General features: G+C 39.9%; 1 protein-coding gene across 5 annotated transcripts in view; it reads left to right on the plus strand.

The window, feature by feature from the left end:
• Window positions 1-562: 562 nt before the first annotated feature.
• The window catches only part of ESR2 (estrogen receptor 2), a 40013-nt gene continuing 20317 nt past the window's right edge, over window positions 563-20258 (plus strand). Inside the window, exons 1-4 of one of the 5 annotated variants that reach the window (XM_085580899.1) lie at window positions 563-688; window positions 12320-12792; window positions 16891-17066; window positions 19860-19976. In XM_085580899.1, the coding sequence (XP_085437025.1) occupies window positions 12359-12792; window positions 16891-17066; window positions 19860-19976 (727 nt within the window). In that variant the 5' untranslated portion in view covers window positions 563-688; window positions 12320-12358. Of the gene's footprint in view, window positions 689-1947; window positions 2084-9036; window positions 9159-10990; window positions 11137-11803; window positions 11903-12319; window positions 12793-16890; window positions 17067-19859; window positions 19977-20258 lie in introns of those variants that run through there. The other 4 variants (XM_085580898.1, XM_021554489.4, XM_077783924.2 and 1 more) reach the window with 4 other exon arrangements.

Here is a 20258-nt window from a genome sequence, read left to right on the forward strand (position 1 = left end):
GTTAATTAAATTAATGCTTAGCAACTAATTGAGGACTTAGGAAGACATTGGAATGTATAACTGAGACATAGACCTTGCTGTGTTCAAATTTCTTTGAGTTTTTTGAGTTTTTCTGTTGTTTTGGTTTTATGTTTGTTTGGTTTGGTTTTGTGTGATTTTTTTGGTAAATGCGGACTCAGTGTGCTGGTTTTGGCCAGGGTAGACCTATTTTAATTCATAGCAGCTAGCAAGAGCCATGCTCTGAATTTGTGCTGAGGAAGGTACATCTTGAAGCATCAGTGGCTGTGCATGAGGTCCAACCCTAAGTGGTTGCAGTTTGTGGATAAGTGCAAGCTGGAGCAGGAACAAAGGGAGAGATTTGAAACCATAAAACCTCACTCAAAGGGATCAGGAGTGGAGCTGGTAGTGGAAACACCTTTCCATTGTTGTAACCATGACTTGAGTTGTATGTTATGGGAGTTGCTGCAGCAGGACCCACCAGAAGCAGGGGAGGACAATCCTTACAGCTGCAGCAGACACCCAGCCTGAGCTGCCTTTGGGGTCTGATAACTCCCACAACACAGCACCTCTCACGTCCTGAGTGAGCACCATGCCAGATGGAGCACAAAATCATGGGCTGAATGAACCTACTGGGCATTTTATGGATGCTTGTGGTCTTTTATGGACATTTTACAGACATTTCACATAGGTGGGCCATAGACTAAGGGAATGTTATCTATGGAATGTATCAAACACTGAGAATGAGGATGGTGGGTAGTGGTGATGTGTGGGACCTGAGCATGATGTGAATGGTATGGGATAAGAAATGGAGATTGTGCTGGTTTGGGCTGTGGTGGAGTTAATTTTCTTTATAATAGCCAGAATGGGGCTGTGCTTTGGATTTGTGCTGGGAATAGTGTTGATAACAGAGGGATGACTTTATTATCACAGGGTCCAAGCTTCTCAACACCCCAGCAGTGAGGAAAGTGGGGCTGCACAGGAAGCTAGGAAGGACAGCCAGGACAGCTGACCAAAAGTGTATTCCAAACCACAGGGTGTCATGCTCAGCATATAAAACTGGGGGAAGGAGAAGGAAGCAAGGGGGACATTTGGAATGATGCCATTTGTCTTCTCCAGTCACTGTTAATGTGATGTAGACCTCCTTTCCTACCTGCCCATGGCAAGTGATGAATGAATTCCTTGTTTTGCTTTGCTCATGTGGGAGAATTTTGCCTTACCTATTCAACTGTTTTTATTTCAAACCACAAGTTTTCTCACTTTACTTTTCCAAATCTCTCCCCCATCTCACTGAGGGGAAGTGTGTGAGTGGGTATGTGGTGCTTAGCTGCAGGCTGGGGTTAAAGTATACATAAGCTTTTTTTTTTTAAGCATAAAAACCTTTTTTTAACATGCAGTAAAACAAAGCTATTATCCCAAATGGGTTCCAGTTAATTTGCTTTTCTTGAAAATGAGTGTAGCTACAGTGTATTCCAGAAAAATAACCCCCCCTTGTCTGTGTTTGTGCATCTGGTATTTAAAAAACAATGCCAAAGGAGTTCATTTGTTGTGATGCCCAAAATATCGAAGATGAGTACATTTCTGCTTCAGAGCAAGTGTTAATTATGTTTCAGGTTTTCCTGTGACAAAGATATAAAAAGTTTGATTTAGCCTTTTAAAAACCTCAGTGTTTGATGCCAGAAAATGATGGTTAATTAACCTTCAGATTTCTGTGCTACATATGAGAATGCTTGGCTTATAAAATGATTCCATCATGTAAGAGCCTTAACTGCAGTGAACGACAAATTCAGAGGCTTGTTATGTCAGAAAGGAGGAGGAGGAACTTCTGTTTAGGTCTTGCCTTCAGAGGGAAAGGAAACACTGATAGTATCCCTGTAACCTTGCACTGATGAGCAGGCACCACATTGCTTTGGAAAGATTAATATTTGAGATCTGATGACTAAGTGGTGGTGGGCACAGCTGCTTTAGAATCAGAGATAAAGGAAAGAAGGAAAACAAATCCAGAACTGCTATGAGAAAATCTTGCTGACATGTAATGCTGTCAGAGCATTTATAAAGAACAGAAATCCTATTCAGTGTCATTCAGGTACGTGCTATATTAAATGAAATATTTATTATTGCAAATGCTGCCAAAGGTCTGCGATTGATAGTCTCTGGATTTATGAACAATAGCCTCTGTGAGAGAAATAAGATAGGTTAAAATATTGAGAGTATTAATTCTGGTTCCAGTGTGAATTTGTTCTTAAAGTCTATCAGTTTATGCAGATTAAGTGATCCTCCAATAGGCTTGGGGTTTTTAAATATTTCTGGATACAGAGAAAATGATGGAAGTTTGCTGTATTTTAGGTCTTTGGCTTAAGACTCTTATTAGAATAGGATTGCTGCACTGAGAGCAGAAGGAGTATTTTGGAACATGCACGGTGTTTTAAGGTTTTTGGGAAATTTCACAAATAAATGTACTAATAAAGGGTAAATGCCTCTTCCAATCATCATAGCAATTGGTATAACCTGATCTAAACCCAATTGGGGTTACTGGAGGTCTCCTGACTTTTGAAATTCCAACTCTCTCACTGATAAATATCTCAGGTTTTGTTTTGACAGTTCTGAAGTAGTTTTCCCATTGAAGTTGGTGATATAGATTTACACTCTTTAATGAGATCTTCAGCTTTAAGAAGGATCTTCCTAATTAGACAATGAGATCCAAGCCTGTTTTTAAAGTTTGCTTTTGGCACTGCTAAAAGGTTTATTTAACAATAACTAAAGATTGGACAGCACATGTGTAAATCTTCATCAAACCCATCAAAACCTTTGCCTGAGTGCTCATAAAAGACTTTTGGCTAGCAATGGCAAGAATGATCTGGTCTTTAATCTTGGATGCTTTATAACTAAGGTTTTATTAGAGAAAATAAATTTCAGCCTGGAGAGAGGATGGGATAAACAGCAAATTGTGCATTTTATACCTTGGAATGAATGGTAAATGTTCCATTTCTTTCTGGGAAAGGGTTCAGCCTTGTCATATGGAGAATGATGCACAATTACCATTTGTGTGTAGAGGAAGTTCTGATATGATTATGGGTGGCATGACAAACTGCCTTTGAGCAAAAAATCATTTACCATTTGCTTCTGATGTGCTCGGTGTTACCAGCAATGTGTTTCCTCATCCATATCCTTGAAATTCTTTGCTCATCTGTTGTCCCCACAAGAGGGGGAGTTCTAAGACTGGTGCATTTAGTGAAGCAACAAATACATGTTGTATTTCTGATTTAAAGCTTGAAAACTTTTATCTGGTACTTGAGAACTTTATTAAAATTCTTCTTTCTGTTTGTGAACAAAGTTCAGGCACTTTTCTGTGGCTGTCTTCCTTTTTGCTTTCCTTTCTGAACTTTCCTGTGTCTTGCATTTTGCAAACACAATGACTGTAACACAGCATTAGTGGAAGACAGCTGTATTGTCTTCCTTGTCAGGCTGGAAACTCTGTGTGTAAGTGAACAGCTCAGCTTCCTCAGGCTTTCAAAGGAGAAATAACAATAAAAATTTTGGACCTGAAGGGATGGAGAAAATCTGATACTTTTCACTTTATCTCCTCAGTGCTGTAAATGAGAACCAATAAATGGAGCTTCAAGTATTGCTGGAGAAAGTGGAAACACAAAAACTATTTTATTATGTAATTGAGAATTTTTTTGGCTGATAACCTGAAAAACTAAATATCACAGAAAGAAAATGCTCATAGTTTTAGAAGTGTTCTTAAAATGTTGCAGAATTGTCTTCAAGAAGTCAGCTAATGTGAGTGTCTATGATGATGTTCTGATCAAGAATGGATTAAAATAAATTAATTAAAACAACTATAAATCCAGTTAGTATATGATCTCTTTAAATACTCTTAGTTCTCGTTCTTGAATATTGGCTTAAAGGTAAAAGTAGCAAAGAGCTTACAGTGACAAGGAATGGTGATCCAGGGGGCTGACCAGATTTTATATCCACTATTTTACTGTGCTCCTCTTCAGCTTTCTGCAGCATGCTTTTGCTAGCAGCAAGAAATATTCACATTAAAGAGTTTGCTGGTCTATTATTTGAGAGACAGAACATAAGCTCAACAGGCAGAAATTCCAGAATATTTCCTCAGATTTCATTCTAATAAGACTAGGAGGGCATTACAATTCTGTCTTAATTAGTATGTTAGACAATGTCCATCTGTGAGAATCATTAACAAAATTCCAGCTGACTCATCTGAGACAGGGTTTTACTCACAATAAAAGGCAGGTTTTCATGTCTAGATTAATGATGAGACACATCTAGAACAGCTTCCTTTGTTTAAGGGACTAAAACATATGCACAAACTTTTGTTACCTGTGGATGGTGCTAAACATATCAGACCTGGGATTTCATGCAGCATTATAAGAGTGTTTCACAGCTTGAAAGGCAGGAATAAGCAATGCCTTGGTTTTTGTGCTCTTTCAGTGAATTAGTGATGGTGGAGAAAAAGTAAGAGCATGATGACTCTTTTATTAGGTTCTTTTAAGTCATCAAAAATCAGGTATCAAAAAATTGCATTGAAAAAGCTTCATTTTAAAGAAGTTAAAATAAAATTGCAGAGACAAAGATATTTAGTCTTGAATTTGCTGTTAATGTGAAGATGCACAATCAAATTAATACAATTGGAATAGTCTTTTACAGAAATTCCAGTAAGAAAATCAATTTACTATAGCTAAAACCAGATAAGCAGCCAGAGGAGTTCTGCATTTCGTACATATTCAGACATAATCTCATTTCCATGCCATCGTAGAAAAGATTGCTTATTCAAGTCTTATGACTAAAAAGACAAAAGTTTTACACTTTTTATTTACTCTTTGGCTGCCTAAATTAATCCTACAGCATGAATCATTTGCATTGTGAAGAATCTATCTGGAAAAAAGGCACCATAAATAACACCATTTTATCTGGGGGAGGAGAAAATAGAATAAGACATATTGCAAATTGGTCAGACAGGAAAAAAAATCCACTGCTTTTTCTTCACTCTTTAGGTCACTGAGCTCTGAAAAAAATTATTCCCTGACAACATTTCTCCAAGGAAGGTTTTCTTTTGCCAGAAACTCCTCTGGTTATCTCCATTGCTTCTCAGCCTCACAAAACAGGAGGTTATTTGAGGAGCCTGAGGCATAGCATGCTGAAGGGAAAGCCAATGGCTGCTTAGCCAGGAGTGATGAATCCTGCATCTCCTGGCACACACAGAACCTCCCACCTTGTCTCCTAGAGCTCTGGCAGGTCAGAGCTGCCAGGGTGGTGGAGCATGAACTGCAGAAACAGATGAGTTCCCATCGTTTGGGGATGTGTCCCACTTGTCTGCCCAACACCAGACTTGTTGCCTATAGATTGCCAGGGGTTTTAAGGGGCAGTAATGACTCTTCTGTGCATTGGCAAAAGGACTTTTAATCTTTTCTTTATGCCTAGTGAAGAGCAGCTGCTACCAGGGAAACTCTCATCTTTGCTTTCATCAAAAATGAGTAGTATCTCCCCTGAGAGTGTAGGATTTTTCAATTCCTGCTCTGTCCCTATTGCCTGGTTTACTTGTTTTTCTTCACATATTGACTTTTTTTAGCCACCATCTCTTTCCTCTCAAATTCCTGCCTGGCATGAGTGTGTTGCTGCAGGCTCTGATCTCTTCATGCTGCTGTATATCCTCACAGACCTCGGTGGGGAACTGCTGGGGGAAAAGGGAATAAATGAGGTGGAATTTCAGTCCCAAATTTATTTATAATACAAGAGCTGTTGATTTGTTGTAAGAGTAAAGAGAAGGAACCTGACTTGAGTCAAAAAAAATCTCAGCCCCTGTGCCAGTTCATGTCTATACCCTGCCAATAACAGAGACAGTTTTTGAGAAACCCTCCAAGCTGTGTTAAAGTTCTACTGGGCAAAATGAGGCATTTTATCCATGTGCTTTTTCCCTTGGTGAGGGCAGAGGGTTGAGCATGGCACTCTGCTTCTCAGCAGACTGGAGAGATGCAGCATCTCTGATGGTGACATGGGCACTGGGTCCAGGCCCCCCTGAGCACGTTTGCTGATGGCACCAAGCTCTGGTGCAGCCTCTGCTCTGCCCTTGGGAAAGCCCTTCTGGAATGCTGCATCCATCTCTGCGACCCTCAGCACGAGAAAGATGAAGAACATGAGATTCAGTGAGTCCAGAGGAGGCCATGAAATTCATCAGAGGGCTGGAGCACATCTCATATGAATGCAGGCTGAGAGAGCTGGGGTTGTCCAGACTGGAGAGGAGAACGCTTTGGTACTTCCAGTGCCTAAAGGGCCTCCAAGAGAGCTGAAGAGGGACTTTTTACCAGGATCTGTAGTGACAGAACAAGACAGAATGGCTTCAAACTGAAAGAGAGGAAGTTTAGACTGGATATTAGGAAGAAATTCTTTACTGTGAGGATAGTGAGCCACTGGCAGAGGTTTTCCAGAGAAACTGTGGATGCCTCATCCCTGGGAGTGTTCAAAGCCAGGTTGGACTGAGTTCTGAGCAGCCTGGTCTCATGGAATGTGTCCCTGCCCATGGCTGGGGGGGTTGAAATTAGGTGATCTTCAAGGTCCCTTCCAACCCAAACCATTCACAGACTCAATTATTTTTCTGTGAATACACTTTTTGCAAATGACCAGAAGGAAATGGAGTGGAGGAAGTAACATGTACATTTGTTCTAGGACACTGTCATTAAGAGAGAAATCTTGAAGGAAGGCTTGAATTAATTAATTTAAAAAATTAATTCCTCCTGGATCCAAGGAGCAGGTGTATTCCATGCTGTTGGGACAGAGCTGTGGTGTGGAAATCAAAACAAGAATAATTTTTTTAGAATTAGCTTCCCTAATTGGTATGTGCTGAGAGATCCAAGTGTGCTTCAGAGATGCTGGATGCAGATGGTCATCCCAGATCTGTGAAAATCGAAATCCCCATGCTGCTCTTTCCTGCCCTTTCTTGCATCAGAGGAGATACTTTTTTCTTTTTTAATAATTAAATTCTTACTGGAAAAGGGTGCTATCCTTTGTACTGGCTTCTGCCATGATACTGTTGCAGATTGAAGCATGATCACAAAATACTCAGATCCTTGTATTTATAACTTGTGTAATAGTTTAAACAGATGTCTCTTTTCTAATGGAACACACTAAAATTTTCATCATGAAATACAAATATTCTTTTGGACCAAAAACTCCACACAGTACTTTGAAATAGTTACATGGAGAGTAAAGGAGCTGAAGTGTCTCGTTTTGCATTTGTATTTTGGAGCAGGACAGTGGCTTTTCATTTCTGGTGTCTGAAACCCTAAAGTCTATGAAACATACCTAAGAGATGCAAATAATAGAAAGCTTAAATCCACTCTCAGATCTGGTAACATTTTAATGGTCCACAAATTTAAAGGCTAAAAACTAGTAAAGTCAAACTTAAATTTAGTTTGAACTGAGATCTGAAAATATTTTTTAGTAATGGGAAGGGAGATCTAGAGAGCAACTAATCAAGCATCCTGCTCAAAGTGAGTATTTTTAAAAATCTTTCAAAGATAGGGATTTCACAGCCTTTCTGGGTATCCTGTTCCTGGACTGAATTCTCACTGTGGAGAATTTTTCCCATGTTCTACTGGGATTTCCCTTGCTCTGGCATGTGGCTGTGATCTCCTGACTTGTGCACTTTCCGTAAAAAGAGTCTGGATTCCTTGTGTTTGTAACTCCACTTTAAAGGGTAGAAGACCAAAGTTGTTTACTCCTCTAGTGGAACAAATCCAGTTCCTTTGGTGCCCCCATGTCAGATCCATTGAGCTCTGAAATGTATTTATGAATGTTTAGAATAATCTAAAAGTTGCCAGTATTCTGAGTAACTTAAAGGCTAACATAGACTAAAGAGTGCTCATTTTGCTTGTTTCAAAGTACTTTTTCCTGTGTGATTTTGAGCTGCACGATTTTATTTAGAGTAGATCTTGATTTCACTGGGGGCAGGTTATTAGTTTTGGAGGAATGAGTACAATATCTGAAGTTTGGACAGATAGCTGTGTTTGCATTTTGCTTCCCTATCTCTCCCCTACTTGTTGCATCCAGTGCTTCTCAGGTAATAATAAACTTGTTTACTTGCCTGCCTTCTGTTGGCAATATCTGGCCCTGCTGTGTTTAATGAGTAATAAGTTTGTCACAAAACCTGAAGCACAAGTATCATACGCATCAGGAATGACTTTCTTTTAATAATCACTTTTCCAGGAGATGATTCAGTTTATTGTTGCAGGGAGTTGTCTAAAATGTAACTTAACAGAATATTAATAGAATGCTCTGTGAGATAACTGAGGATCTTTGGCTGTGGGGTGGTGGAATGCAACACTTGCTGAATCACCTCCATTAAACCCAAAGGCTCAATGATTGCACTTTAGTCTAAGCTTAGCAGAGAAAAAGGTCATCTTGATTCTCTATTGCAAAAAATGTTTACTCTAAATATATATAAAATGCTAAGCACGTTGTAGTGTATGTTGATGGAAGAGTGCCTGAGAACATACATCACTCCTTGCTTTTTGAAGTGTTGTACTTTTCTAGGAAAAGCTATTGTATTGTGTTCCCAAGCAGCCACCCTACCCTCTCTACCTATTTTTCCCCTTTCCAAAACTAAAAAAAAAACCACCAAACAACCAAACAAACATAAAACTAAGAAAAAAAAAAACCTAATTAGTTTTCTTTTTCCCCACAAGGCTTTTAAAGAGGTATTTGGTATAGGTAATGTGCAATAAGAGGCTTTCAAGTTTGTTGAAATACGTCAGATGGCTTAATTATTTACCCATGTGTCTGACTGTGACATCTAAACCAGTCCTTGTGCCTCACCTGGCATGCCTTGCATGGTGACTTGAGATACATTCAGTTGTAGAGTTATTCAAAGACAAAAAACCTAATTTTTTTTGTTTTGGTCCTTTTTTTTTTGTTGTTGTTGATTTTGGGTTTTTTTTTGTTGTGTTGGTTTTTTCTGTTTGTTTGTTTTTGTTTGGTTTTTGTTTTTTGTTTTTGTTTTTTTGGTGGAGAACATTAATAACATTTGTTTTTTCCTGACCTCCTCATGGATAGTGGTGCCATCCTCAGGGTACTGGAGCTGATGAAGCTGCTTTGTGTCAGAAGTGAATCCTGCCTGTAGTGTCTTAGATTTGTGAATGGTAAGTGTTACTCGAGGAACTGGCCAGAATGGCTGTTGTTTACTTAATAATGGCATTTCAGTTGTTGAATATCTCACTAAGCTAAACTGACTTCAGTGGATTAAAATATTTGCAGGCTCCAAGGAGACTGGAATATAAAAATAATAGACACCTGTTTTGTTTCTGTGTTTGGTACAGATCTAGTGAAGAGCTGACAGACTGCATCTAAATAATGTATTTTATCATTGAATCTTGCTTTTAAAATCTTTTTTCAGAGGAAGAGGGAGTGTTGGGACAGAAGTTCACTTTAGGAAGTAGTTAATTTCTGTTTAGTGAGTAGTGTTTAAGATATGAGGACATTATACCAGGATGGAACAAATTTACTAGCCTATTTCACTACTTATTGTAATCCTTGTATTAAATGTGGTTGTGCTTCCTTCTGAGGTGTTTGTGGAGTTTTCCTCAAGTCTCAGACCTTGAGATCTGTTTCCCTCAGTCTTCAGTTCTTTAAGAGACACAACTTCACAGACCAGCAGCCAATCTTGAGGACTTTCTGAGCAGTTTCATTTTAAATTGTGTGGGTGTGAAGAAATGTGATCAATGAGATCTCATGCAGATCCATAGTCTACTGTGGCTGGACTATTTCTGTTACCCAAGCTAATAATCTCAAGTCAATACTGTTATTTTTTCACTACATTACAGCCTGCTGAAGACCATGAGTGCAGTTTTCTTTAACCTGCTGGACCCCAGAGTCTCCTTTTTTTTGTAAATAATTTATAAGCAGTTTTTCAGGAAGGCTGTACTTACTTCTTATGCTTGTGTGAACTCTTCCCCTAAAACAAGCTTCACTCTTGCTGCTGGTAACTTCTGTGAACATTTCTAAATGCTGTGGAGACAATATCTCCTCTGCTAAGCACACACACATTAGTGGATTTTCTTTGTAGAAAAACATGACTCAAATCTCAGCTGATTCCTGTTCATAAAATTCCATAGTAGCAGCTCTGTGTTCTCCCTGCTTCTACAGCATGCAGGCGTTTATTTGCTAAATCAGTTTTTCAGTTTTGGCACAACAGAATGTCTCTAGCTGACTGTAACACAGATGTTGCTGTGATGCTGCTCAGGTCCTTCCCTCCAAAGGATTTGGGGTTCCCCTGTGCTGTGTGCCCTTCCAAAGGAGGCAGAGGGACAAAGTAAGCACAGACAGCTTTTGTTGGGCATTCCAGATTCTCTGGCAGAATTTGGAATTGCCCATGCTCATCCTGGATACCTGCAGTCTCTGAGACTGCAAGGGGAATACAGCTTTGCTTATAGTGACTCTTTAAATGTGTGCTGAATCCAGTGAGCTCATTGGGCTCACTCATAGTAACTCCTGAAAATACTCCTATTTTTTTTTTTTTGTTCCATCATTTCCTTCTAAGAAATGACCCACCCCCTAATCTGGGAGTGAAAGCACCTTTTGAGTTTATCAGTGTTTTTTTTGCAGTGAAGTTTGTACGATGCCTGGTTTTTCCTGGAGGAGGCTGTGAAGCATCTGGTGGGGGCAGATGAAGTGTGTGGGGCGAGGTCAGAATCCCCTGCTTTGACTGCTCTGGAGTTCCAGTCCAAGAACTGCTGGACACAAACAGCTGCTGAGATGTCTCATTTTCCTGTTTCCCACAAAGGAAAAAACAGCAGCTGGGTCTAAAATGCCTGAGCTGATTTAAATGAGTTTCTGGTTATTTCTACACATATCTTCAGTTTCATCACCAGAGTGCAGAGTGAGGAGGTAGGAAGGACTCCCAACTGTCCATTTTAGTCAAAAATACTATTTCTTACATTTCTGTTAATGCTTCTACTCTGTCCTCACCCTAAAGGAGAAAAATGTATCAATACCCTAAGGTGGCACAATAGAAATGCCATGGGGCTGAGAGCTTTGGGGACAGGGAGGTTGCTGGTACTTCAACAAACCCATGCTTGACTCTTCCTCATCTTGCTTTATGGTCATATGAGGCAAAAAAAGGTAAGAACATTTAGCATCTATACCTTTACCAGTTGTGTAATAGCAAAGCAGTGGGTGAATGTTTAGTTATCCTGTGGTTTCTCATGTTAGGATCTTATTACCACATGTAAAAGTACATTGTAATATCAGTTCAGGGGGCTGAAAACTGCTGTTTTGGATACAGAATTGTTCTGAATTGCAAACTAGGTCTGTCTTCAGAGCTGGAATGAACTGCAGATGAAACTCCTAGTGAAGAATAAAGAAAAAATGTTTTTAATGCTACAATACAATAATGCTTCTAGGACAGGGGTCTGTCTCAGGAGGATAATTTTGGAAGGGTTTTTTTTTTTCTTTTCTCTCTTAAATAATTTGTATATGCCTAAATCTGGCAAAGAGTAATTACTGTGGGCAATTGAGAAAGGGCAGGGGTAGTTGGGATGAGGATGAAGAGTTGCTAGGACTTACGAAACTTCTGGACCTTATGAAATCACTCGAGTTTTGTTGTCAGCTTTGGAAATATCTGCATTTTATGACTTCTACTTTTCTAATGGCTCTGTTCAGAGCTGCCATGCCCAGGGACCTCTCAGAGATGAATCTGCACCTTGCTGACATCCACTGCATAGAGGGATGTGCAGTGGAGTTCTGGAATTGGAATGTGTAGGGGGGGGATATGCATGTGTGTGTGTTTGTCTGTTTTCAAAATATCTGCTGCTGCGTGTTTGTGATGGAAAAGGGAAGCACCCTGAAGTACAAGGCTGAAAACTAGTGTAGTTAACAGCAGGAGATGGTGAGTTGTTGTAAAGAGAATTGATTTCTCCTCTATAGCTGTGGACCTTGGGGTAATTTTATCTCCGATAGAGTGCAGATTTACCCCGGTTGTAACTCCTGGTAAGATCCAAGTTGTCACCTTCATCTTTGTTTCAAGCAGACCTCAAATAGTTTTGTTCTTAAAATTATTATTATTTTTTAAGGGAGTCTGAACTCAGCGTGTGCTTTAGCTTTTATTTTTAAGGATATTCTATAAAGCTTTCTTTTTCTTAAAGGTTGTAAATTTGTGCATTGACTATTTAAGTGCATTTTATATGTAATCTGTTTTCACAAGATGTTATCTGGTTTACTGGTTCCTTTTTTCTTTTATAGAAAAGACTTAATGCAGAGCTTTTTTTATTTTTTAATTATTTTTTTTTATTCTTTATTGTCTTAGGATGAATATTTAAACAGCGTTCTTCAATCTTGCTTCAAAATGTCCCTGTGCACATCTTCTCACAAGGACTTTTCTCAGTTGCTTCCACTTCAGGATATTGGATGCAATAAGACAGAAATTAAAAACTCACCTGCTGGTGTCATCTCTCCAGTCCCTTACAACTGCAACCAGTCCACGCTGACAGCAGAGCACAGCCCACTCTACATTCCCTCATCCTTCATGGAAAACAGGCACGAATATTCCACCGTGGCGTTCTGCAGCCCCGCTATGGTCAACTACAACATAGGCAGCAATTTTGGGGACGCGGAGGGCGTGACGGCGAGGCAAACCTCCAGCCCCAGCGCCCTGTGGGCTGCTCCTGGCCACCTGTCCCCCCTGAGCCTGCACTGCCAGTCCTCCCTGCTGTACCCAGAGCAGCCCAAGAGCCTCTGGTGCGAGGCTCGCCCCATGGAGCCAGTGCTGCCCGGGAGCAGGTCAGTGCTGCTTCTTGCTTTCAGACTTGCCCGGGTATTATTTACAGCTTCCTTAGCTCAACTCTTTTCTTTTTGCATTCAAATTAAAGTGTTGGTCCCTCTGAAAAACAAAACGACGCAAAAAGTAACTCCGCTAGACACTAAATCACTCAGGGAGTGTGTGTGTTTGTTTTTAATGTAACTTCTAAAATTAGGGTTTTTTTTCCAATACCTCCTTAGAGTACTATACACCAACACAGAGCATTACAAATATCTTCAGTGTGGGAGCAGTTTACATTGTGCAAATAAAAGTCCAAGACAGCTAAGTACTATTTTGTGTAACAAAATTAATTATGCTCTGTCAGATTAAGTAATTTGAGTGAAAGAGGGAAATACTAATTCTTTTTGCCTTTTCATATAATATTGAGTTAATTTTTACCCAGATTATTTTTTTTTTTACTGCTTCTAAGAGATGTGAAGGCTTTTTGTTAACTTGAAATCCAAGGGAAATGTTTTCTTTGATTTTTGGCTTTAGTATAAGCAGTCACACAGCAGCATGCAGGACATTAAAAGGGGGCTGCTGCTGAAAAAGCCTGACTTTGTTTCTTGCTGCTGCTCCCAACTAACTTCATAAAATTATTGTGAAGAGCAGAGTCACAGGCTAAATTTGCAGCTGACAAGAAAGTCTGTTTGCAAAAGCACATTCTTGTTCTGCATGTTTACTCATATTGCAAACCCAAATCAGCATCTGGATCATCAGCTGATGAAATTGCTCCATTCTTGGGCACAACACTAGCTGGGTGGATAAAAGCTCGGAGTCTGCAGGTGCTGTTCCTGCTTCAGCAGCTGTATGTTTATTCATAGGCCTCCTTATTTAACTTCAGCAGTCATTTGGAGTATGAAAAATAGTGTGTCCTGGTAACAGTTTTAGTTCAATAGTTAATAAAGGATTTGTGCTATTTTTGAGACTACCCACACTCCTTCTGCAATGGGTGGGCTTTATGGAGTGCAAATGTGCTTTCAGTGTAGGTGTGTGGATTGGGAAAGACTCTTTGGGTAGCACTTACATACAGAAGAATTCCCCGAGCAGCTTTGATGTGAACAGGGGTAATCCAAACTCTTTCCACTTTGGTTAAGGTTCCAAAACTTAGACAGCCCTGGGAAGGTTAGGGTTTGAAGCTGTCCAGATGTTGGGATAGCAGCTGGAATAACCCAGGAGCAAGAGCACCCTGTCTGATGCTCTGCAGTGCCCACTCTACAACAGACAGAAGGGAAGCCAAACCTGTCCCACTGGAGTTTAAATAAATAATCATCAGCTATTTGTATGGATATATAAGGACTATTTCTCATGCAGCTGATGATGACCTAACTTAAAGAGAATAAAGAAATTCTGGAGTATAATCTCTTTTTCACAGAATGGTTTGAATTGAAAGGTGTCTTAAAAACCATCTAGTTCCAACCCCTATGCCATGGACAGGGACATTTTCCCCTGGACCACGTTGCTCAGAGTAGAAGGATGATGAGGAGAAAATCAGTGATTTATTACTTTAAGTGAAACCTTAATTCCTTTTTAGAAAGTTAGTATTTGTATATAGAAACCACCATCATAAAATAGAGAGGAATACTAGGAGGTGTAAAGTGATAAATCTTTCACTATGTGGTTCCTCGGTAGCCACCAGGATACATCCCCTGTTTTCCTGCATCCTTTGGTGCAGGAGCATGGTGGGCATCCATCCAACCATTTCCAGCTCACCTGCAGGACCTGGCAGCTCATTCCTGTGCTGAGCATCCTGGGTTCCCCTGTCCTACAGCTGGGACGTGGTCTCTACCCATATGTGGGGCTGCCCTCTCTGGATTGCCCTGTGTGTGGAAATGCTGAGTGTTGGGATATGGGATGTTTACCATTGCCCTGACTGTTTGCAGGGTCTGTATCCCTCACAGGCAGTGGTAACAAATTGATGGGGTTTGAGCCTCCTGGTGTGAGGCTCTGATGCTGCTTGGCCCACAGCAGGAATTTGTTCCAGATGGTTCTGCTGCGTGCAGGCTGCTTGCCACAAGTCTGAGGAAGCATTGCAGCTTGCTTGTGTGCAGGGTGGCTGTTGTTAAACTCTTAAGCAAGGAGAGGAAAAGTGCTTTTTAAATACACTTGGCATGACTAGGGGGAAAAACCTGACAATCCTCACTGAGATGTTGTGTGAGTTTTTTCTTTATTTTCATCCATAATCTCAGTGCTTTATCAAGGACATTGTTTTCCACAGCATATCAGCCACAGAGAGGTTCTCCAGCTGATTTTGAGCCTCTTCTGACCCTCGCAGTTGGATAACATTTCCCAAGTAAAGCTTTAAAATATACCTCTTTTACTAATGTGAAACACCAAATCACTTTTGCTTCCAAATACAGGGAAGGAAAAGGAATGCTCTTCCCTCCTTTCATTAGCAGCATTTTAGGCATGTGTCATACAGCCCCTTTACTCTTGGGGAGACTTCCCCCTCACTGGTGTTCCCAGCATGGCAAAGAGGGAAATAACTCAGTGATTCACCAACCCATTAATGAGGTGTGTGTGCAATCAAAGACCGAGCTTGTTAAATACTTACACTCCTCTGCCTTCCTGTATCTGAATGAATTAACATTTAAAAGAAAAATCTCTCTGTAACTTAACTGTACAACAAATATCTTAATTTTTCTGCTTTGAAACTTGCTCTGAGAATCACCTTTTCCTCCTGTCCAAATTTTTTCCCAGGAAATTGGAGCACGTTCTCCTCAAAAACGTATCAACTTGATGATTTTCACCTGGCATGTGGGTATGTCTGTCCTTACCTCCTGTCAGGAAACCAGCACAAAATCTGATTTGAATATATTAGTTAAAGCCTCTTTGACAGCACTTTCAGCATGTTTCCACTATTCTGTTTAAACTTGCCCTTGTTCTGTAAAAGTTACAAACCATGCTACCTGCTGTCTTATCCCAAGTGATTTTTCTTCTCCTCCCTAATCCTTCTGGAAGGTTGGATGAACAAAATTCTAGAGTTCCTAAATTCTGCCTCTATGCTTAAGTTTATACCTGTAAGTTGACTACGCACCATTCCTTTGCTCAAACTCTGAGCTGCTCAGAGTTTGCACATTACACTATTTTCTCTCTGTCTAGAAATTGCATTGACCCTGAAAGCACAATGTGCAAAACCCACCAAAAAATGAGGTCCATATAAAAAGGGAACAATGGATGTACTTCCTATACCTAAATCAAATGTTACTGATAATCTAAGCTCCTTTCCTCTTGTGTTTGGATCTTGGTGTCAGGAATGGGCTGTTTTTTCCATGGTTTTTCCTGTTTTAATTTTAATCCCTTCATGAAGAATAGTTCCTGTATGTTGGAGTTATTTGCAGCACTTCAGGGATGTCTATATCTTACTAATTTATATAGAGAAATAATTTCTTTAACATATGGAAGTATTTTATTAATGGTGTTTCTCCATTCTTCTTGCATTCAGATGTCTTTTTGTTTAGCATTAGGGTGATCAGTGTGGTCTGTCACCTTGAACAGAAAAATTTGCCTGACATCATGAGCTGATCTTGTAGGCTGAGTACCTCAGCCTCAGTTATTTGTCTCCAGAATGTCATTGAACGAGTTAAACCTCATGTAAAGGATGAAGCTCTTGAGAATGGATGTGTGTTGTAATTTTGTCTTACTAACAGGACAAAGCAGCTGCAGCTCTGTTCATTGTAGCATTTATAATGTCACTCTGAGCTGTCTGAGTTCTCCTTTTCCATGTGAAGTTCCCAAGAGGCAGAATCCACTTGGTTCACAAATTCCTGGACTTGCACATTTCCAATAATTCTTCAAGACCTACCAGCATTCCATATGATTTTTCCCAGGGTTCATGTGATTGATTCAGCAGCAGTCCAGTTTTATGCCTAAATCTTTCTAGTGTGTTATCACTGGGATCAGAATATATGCTTTAAATTATCTTATCAGAAAAGGCTTAGCAGTGTTTCACACTATCCTGTGTTCAGGAACATGAAGACTCTAGAGAGAGAGAATAGAAGACAATGGAAAATTTTGAAACTCTGTAGTGCAGTTTAAATTTTTCCTCTTTTATAACAGATGTTTTTCTCTTCTATCAGAGAAACATTAAAAAGAAAAACTAATGACAATGACTGTACAAGCCCAATTGCAAATAATCCTGGCTCAAAAAAGGATGCTCACTTCTGTGCAGTCTGCAGTGACTATGCTTCAGGATACCACTATGGGGTCTGGTCCTGTGAAGGCTGCAAAGCATTTTTTAAGAGAAGCATTCAAGGTAGGACAAACAAATTTTGATAACCTGCTTAAATAAATTGTTTCATGTGACTAGGGGCTGCAGCAGTTGACCTAGTAATGAGCTGGTCTGAAATCCTGGTGTCTGGTGCTCCATGCTGAAAATAGAACAACACATGATTTGGCTGTTTTATCTTTTGGCTCTGATGTTATCAAGATCTGGCAATATTACAGAGTGAGCAATTGATTTCTTTAGGGAAGAGGTGGGATGCACAGCACAGTGCAGCACAGACCTGGCTGGGATGGCACTGCAGACCTGTGAATCTGATGGGAGTTTGTGGCCCAGCTTAGCTGTGGTAATTGAGAATTAGTTGTCATAGGCACAGCAAGAGCAGGCAATTATCTGGAGACTTTTCTTGCTGGGAGCCCTTCCTGACAAGAGTCTATTGCCTGGAGCTGTTGAGTCATAGTGTATAATATCTACACACTATGGAGGATGGAAAAATATGTGTAGCATATATCAGGTGCTAACCTGATTATCATTAATGCTCAGCCCTCCACTGTAGCAGCTCTTACCCTCCCAGTCTCTCTATCTAAGACTTCCACTTCCATGTTTAAATTGTTAAATGTTTGCTGTTTAGTTCAAGTTTGCTGTGTGGCTGCAGAGTGAAGTAGCTGTGGGCTCCACGTTTGCTGTCACAGCCCGTGGAAGTCGCTCAGGCACTGCACTGCAGCTTTGGGGCACTCAGTTTCTTTAACCTTGGCCTGGTTATCCTGATCTTTGGCCTCATCTTGGGTCTTTTGATGGAAAATCATTTCTATTGACATTGGCTGCTACACATGGATACCAATGCAGAAAATCCTACTGCTGTTTGATCTTTAATGTTCCTCTTCTCCTTCTTCCTGCAGAGCCTTTAGGAATCTTCAGATATTTTTCTTTTCACTCAGTATGGCAGAGATGGTGCCACTAGCACAAACAAATTTAATTCAGAACTTGTTTTGCCTTTTCCATTCATTGTGCAAATTCTGCAGAGGTGAATAGCAATTTTTACAAGCTGGTGCAAGTACTTTGGATTTCTAAAATAATTGAAGAGACATTTGTGTCCAGTTTGTCACAAATGGAAACTGAATTTAATCTTGAGGTGTTTTCTATCAAGTCAATGCTTTGCCTGCTCTGTGTTGCTCACATGTATTTGAGCCACCAGCAAGTTACCCACTGTGGTCTTTTGTACACCTCAGTGTACCCTGTCAGGTAATGGTGTTTGTAATTCAAATGAAAGACTAAAAAAAGGGAAATAACATAAAACCAGTTCTTGGCATAAAACACTTATCAAGCACTCATTTGCAATGGTTGTTATGCGGGATATTGTGCATTAAAATAAAAGACTTCTAGGCCTGCCATAGACCAAAATGTTGGCCTTATTAATAAAATTAAAATTAGAAGTATGACTAAGCAACTGTGTGTGGTCTCCTTGGCTTGTCTGAGATTCTAGTGCAGTCTGTTTGTCCCACATCGCTGAACATCTGCCTGCAAGTTAAATTATCCCAAGGCCACAAGAGTTTTAAATCACTTCATATTCCTGTGTGCAGCAGAGAGCTTCCTCCTCCTCTCCCTCCATGTTGTGTGAAGGGTGATAAATAGTAATTTGTTCTTCAGTCATATCTGCCAGTAAGAAATGGGACAAACTGAAATATGATCTCTTCTTTTTAAAATTGTCAGTTCAAAAATTCAAGGTTAAAATAATTCTAATTTTGCACGGCAATACTCACAATGGTTCAGTTAAATAATTACTCTTGAGGACATGAACTCTTGGATTTTTGCCAAGTGAAAAGAAAAAAATCACTCTACTAGCTGTATTTTTGCCTGATCTTATTCTTGGTTAGGGAAAAAAAAAAAAACCAAACCAATTTAAAAAAGCCACCTGGGAGAAAAGATATTAAGAAAAGTAAATGAGCGAGTATTTTTTGCATCCTTTGGTAATTGCTGTAAGTGATAGTCCCACTATTTGGCAGGAGATTATTTAACTTTATTTACACCAGGAGTGTACCCAAGTCCAGTTTACAGTAATAAACCTTTGGACCATATTATTGATTAATGAAATACAGAAATGTAAAGGGGTTGTGTGGGAATGAGGTGATATGGGAAAGAATAAGGAGATAACAAAAGAGGCTGCAGTGAAAACTGATGAAAGTAAGATAAACACTTGTCCAGAAGATCTAAAACTTGCACCCTCTACTTGTGCTTTTCTTTGTAGTTACAGGATGCATTATTTCACACCAGTCTGCTTTTATCTTGGCCTTTTTTTTTTTTTTTTTTTTTTTTTTTGTTAACTTTGGTCCAGGGTCAATCCTCCAAGGACTTCTTCATTCCTGGAACTCACCACATCAGAGTTCAGTAAATAGAGCTGTAGTTTACTTAAATTTTTGCAAGACTGAAGCTGCTCTTTTCAATTCTGCTGAGGGAAAAAAAATAAAAAAAGAAAATCTGGTATCTGCCAGCTATAAACTCCTGATATACAGTAAGAAATTGGAGGTTGGGAACAAATTTCCACAAGAGTATATGTTCCATTTTCAAAAAACTAGCTGGCTTTAGAAGGTGCTTGGTTATCTGACAATCACCACTATAAAGCTGAGTAATGCCGTCTGGTTAATTTTGAGGCCACAGGCTGATGTTTAAAATATAGGACAAATAAGCATTTTTGCATCAGTTGAATTAATGGAGCTTAGATACATGCACGTGAAAAAGCCGAGTTGTTCAAAGCTGAGGACATTCCTGATTTGGGAAATGACCAAGATGGATGGAAATATTAAATGTTCCCTTCTTGCCCTGCTGCAGGACACAACGATTACATCTGCCCAGCCACCAACCAGTGCACGATAGACAAAAACCGGCGCAAGAGCTGCCAGGCGTGCCGGCTGCGGAAATGCTACGAAGTGGGGATGATGAAATGTGGTGAGTTTGGCATGGCTGAGTTCTGAGCTGGGGTTTTGCTGCTTTTGCTTTTTTTTCTTCTCTTCAGCCAATTCTGTATCTTGTCTCCCTTGGAATCCTAAGAAGGCACAACAACTAAAGCAAGGTTATCTAAGAAGGAATGAACCGATTCTTAAAGCTGAAGAAGACTTGTTGTTTTCAGACCTGTGGGAAGGGGTAAGGCGTAGGTTAAGAGTGAAAACCATATAACCTCTGCAGAGCTTTGGGGACACGAGTTACTTCCATGACATGCAGAATGGGAAA

This window comes from Lonchura striata, chromosome 5 (assembly GCF_050655825.1).
Source record: "Lonchura striata isolate lonStrDom1 chromosome 5, ASM5065582v1, whole genome shotgun sequence".
Classification (NCBI taxonomy): Eukaryota; Metazoa; Chordata; class Aves; order Passeriformes; family Estrildidae; genus Lonchura; species Lonchura striata.